The sequence below is a fragment of the Borostomias antarcticus genome, assembly GCF_949987555.1.
Source record: "Borostomias antarcticus genome assembly, chromosome: 4".
NCBI classification, from domain to species: domain Eukaryota; kingdom Metazoa; phylum Chordata; class Actinopteri; order Stomiiformes; family Stomiidae; genus Borostomias; species Borostomias antarcticus.
The window spans coordinates 31,932,761-31,935,260 of record NC_140237.1 but is presented as its reverse complement, the minus strand read 5'-3'; the positions used below and the strand labels follow the sequence as shown (position 1 = coordinate 31,935,260).

The 2,500-nt window shown below is 46.6% G+C and overlaps 1 protein-coding gene across 1 annotated transcript in view; it reads left to right on the top strand.

Moving 5' to 3' along the window:
- tmc3 (transmembrane channel like 3) overlaps positions 1–2,500 on the top strand; it is a gene marked incomplete at both ends in the record, with an annotated part of 23,599 nt that overhangs the window by 16,119 nt on the left and 4,980 nt on the right. The window contains 4 exons of the mRNA XM_084436955.1: positions 1–44; positions 1,412–1,540; positions 1,729–1,796; positions 2,443–2,500. The exon at positions 1–44 is cut by the window's left edge and continues 208 nt beyond it; the exon at positions 2,443–2,500 is cut by the window's right edge and continues 71 nt beyond it. Coding sequence (XP_084293081.1) covers positions 1–44; positions 1,412–1,540; positions 1,729–1,796; positions 2,443–2,500 — 299 coding nt within the window. The remainder of the gene's footprint in view (positions 45–1,411; positions 1,541–1,728; positions 1,797–2,442) is intronic.

Here is a 2,500-nt window from a genome sequence, read left to right as displayed (position 1 = left end):
TTGAGAAGAACAAGGACCCCTGCTGGGAGACCTACGTGGGACAGGTGATACCGCTGCTCAGCTCTCTGCCCTCTGCTGGGGTCACTCCTGGCCAGGAAGGGCAGGGGTCATTAGCCTCGGGTAGCCAGATCTTTCTCCACACTATATTTCTGTTCCAGCGCTGGAGAAGGGTCTGGCTGTACCCCATTATCATTCTGAGATAGGGGGGGGGACGCTGTATTTCCTTATTCCAATCTCAATCGTCTTGGGGGCGCTAAGCTTGTTTTATGTTTCCTCAGCGGTACCCAACAGGGGATTGACTCTGATTCAGATAAACCTTCATCAAAAACCTTCATCTGTTGAGCCAGACTAGTCTTATAGTAACTGACTCTACTCACGAATTAGCTGTTAAAACAGGGGTGTTAGTGTTTTGGTAAAGATTAGGACCTCTACAGTTATAAGGCTGTATCACTCACAGCAGGGGTGCAGTGGTGTTTAAAGAAGTGGGTATACTCGGACTAAATAAGTATACACTGATATATGAGAGGCCATTGTAGAGCGCTTTGCTGTGCCGCTAAGGTGAAAAAGCGCTATATAAGTGCAGTCCCTTTACCATTTACCATTTACACTAGTGGTCTTTAAAGAAGTGGGTATACTCGGACTAAATAAGTATACACTGCAGCAGAAATTTTAGTTTTTACATTGGTGGTGTTTAAAGAAGTGGGTATACTCGGACTAAATAAGTATACACTAGCAGAAATGTTAGTTTTTACATTAGTGGTCTTTAAAGAAGTGGGTATACTCTGACTAAATAAGTATACAGTGTAGCAGAAATGTTACAGTTTTTACATTAGTGGTGTTTAAAGAAGTGGGTATACTGTGGGCCCATGGATAAAGAAGTGGGGATACTCCATATACCTCCATATACTGTACTGTACCTTCCACTGTACCTTCCACTACACCACAGTGACTCACAGAGCAACAACATTAAAGATGGTCTATGAAATATAACCCTGGCTCGGCCGGCCATGTAAGCCTAGCTGCCCGTAGAGCAGCAAGCGCTAATAACCATCACAGCCCCATCATTCACTGACTGGATGATCATCAGTCGTGTCCCTGAGATGGCTACCACTAATAGGCCCTATAAGCATTATGCTGACAAGAAAAATGAAAATGTCTCGTCCGGCTGCAATCCTTTTCCAAAACACGACCCTGAAGTATAGATTCAGTATGGATCGAAAATGTAAAGGCAGACTTTAACATAATGAAGCTGTCACCAGTGAGGAATGTGCATTACACCAATTGTTTTGGTTCAGATCAATTCGATAGTGTATTGTGTTTCAGGGGATAAAGAGACACTCCTACAAGGAAAGAGTGAGCCGAACCGTCCGTGTGCGTGTGTGTGTGCGTGTGTGTGTGTGTGTGTTCCTAGGAGATGCTGAAGCTGTCCATCATTGACATGATCTTCACAGTGGCCAGTATCCTGCTGATAGACTTCATCCGGGGCCTGGTGGTTCGCTACCTCAGCGACTGCTGCTGCTGGGACCTGGAAAGCAAGTTTGTACGTCGAGAGCATCTCCACCATGACAAGATTCATGCCTTTGTTTTACGCTAGCAGGAGTGAGGAAGAGATACAGAGGAACATAGATAACCACATCTAAAAATCGACGTTCTCTGCTCATTTTCTCTCCCTAATCTTTCCCTCCTCGTTAATTTTCTCTCCCTAATCTCTTTTCCCCTCTCTGATAGCCTGAATACGGAGAGTTCAAGATAGCAGAGAATGTCCTCCACCTGATATACAACCAAGGGATGATCTGGTATGTGTGATAACAGACTCAATGTGATGACACAGCACTACTGAACCAGTGATCCTGCGCTGGTAGAGGACAGAGCGGCTGTAATTGGCTGTAGGCCAGGCCACGCCCCCTAACCCCATAGAGAAGGCCCTGCCCTGTCTGGGATCTTTCTATTACACACCCCGTGGTTACAGGGTAGTATTTCCTCAGTTCATTTCAGATGCGTCGTTTTGCTCCTGGAAAATGTAATGGTCCGAAGCCAGGAGTCATGGGCTGTAATGTGTTTTATATGGGGAGGACACTGACCCCTGCAGCAGAGTGTGTGTGTGTGTGTGTGTGTGTGTGTGTGTGTGTGTGTGTGTGTGTGTGTGTGTGTGTGTGTGTGTGTGCGCGCGTGTGTGTAAGTGATGTAAATCTCCTCTCCTCTCTCTCATCGCCCCCTGCCGCCCTCTCTCTCTCTCTCTCTCTCTCTCTCCCTGTCTCTCTCTGTCTCTCACTCTCTCTCTGTCTCTCTGTCTCTCTTTCTGTCTCTCTCTGTCTCTCTCTCACTGTCTCTCTGTCTCTCTTTCTCTCTGTCTCTCACTCTCTCTCTCTCTCTCTCTCTCTCTCTCTCTCTCACTCTCTTTCTCTCTCTCTCTGTCTCTCTCTCTTTCTCTCTTTCTCTCAGGATGGGTGCGTTCTTCTCTCCCTGCCTGCCTGCCTTTAACGTGATGAAGCTGATTGGC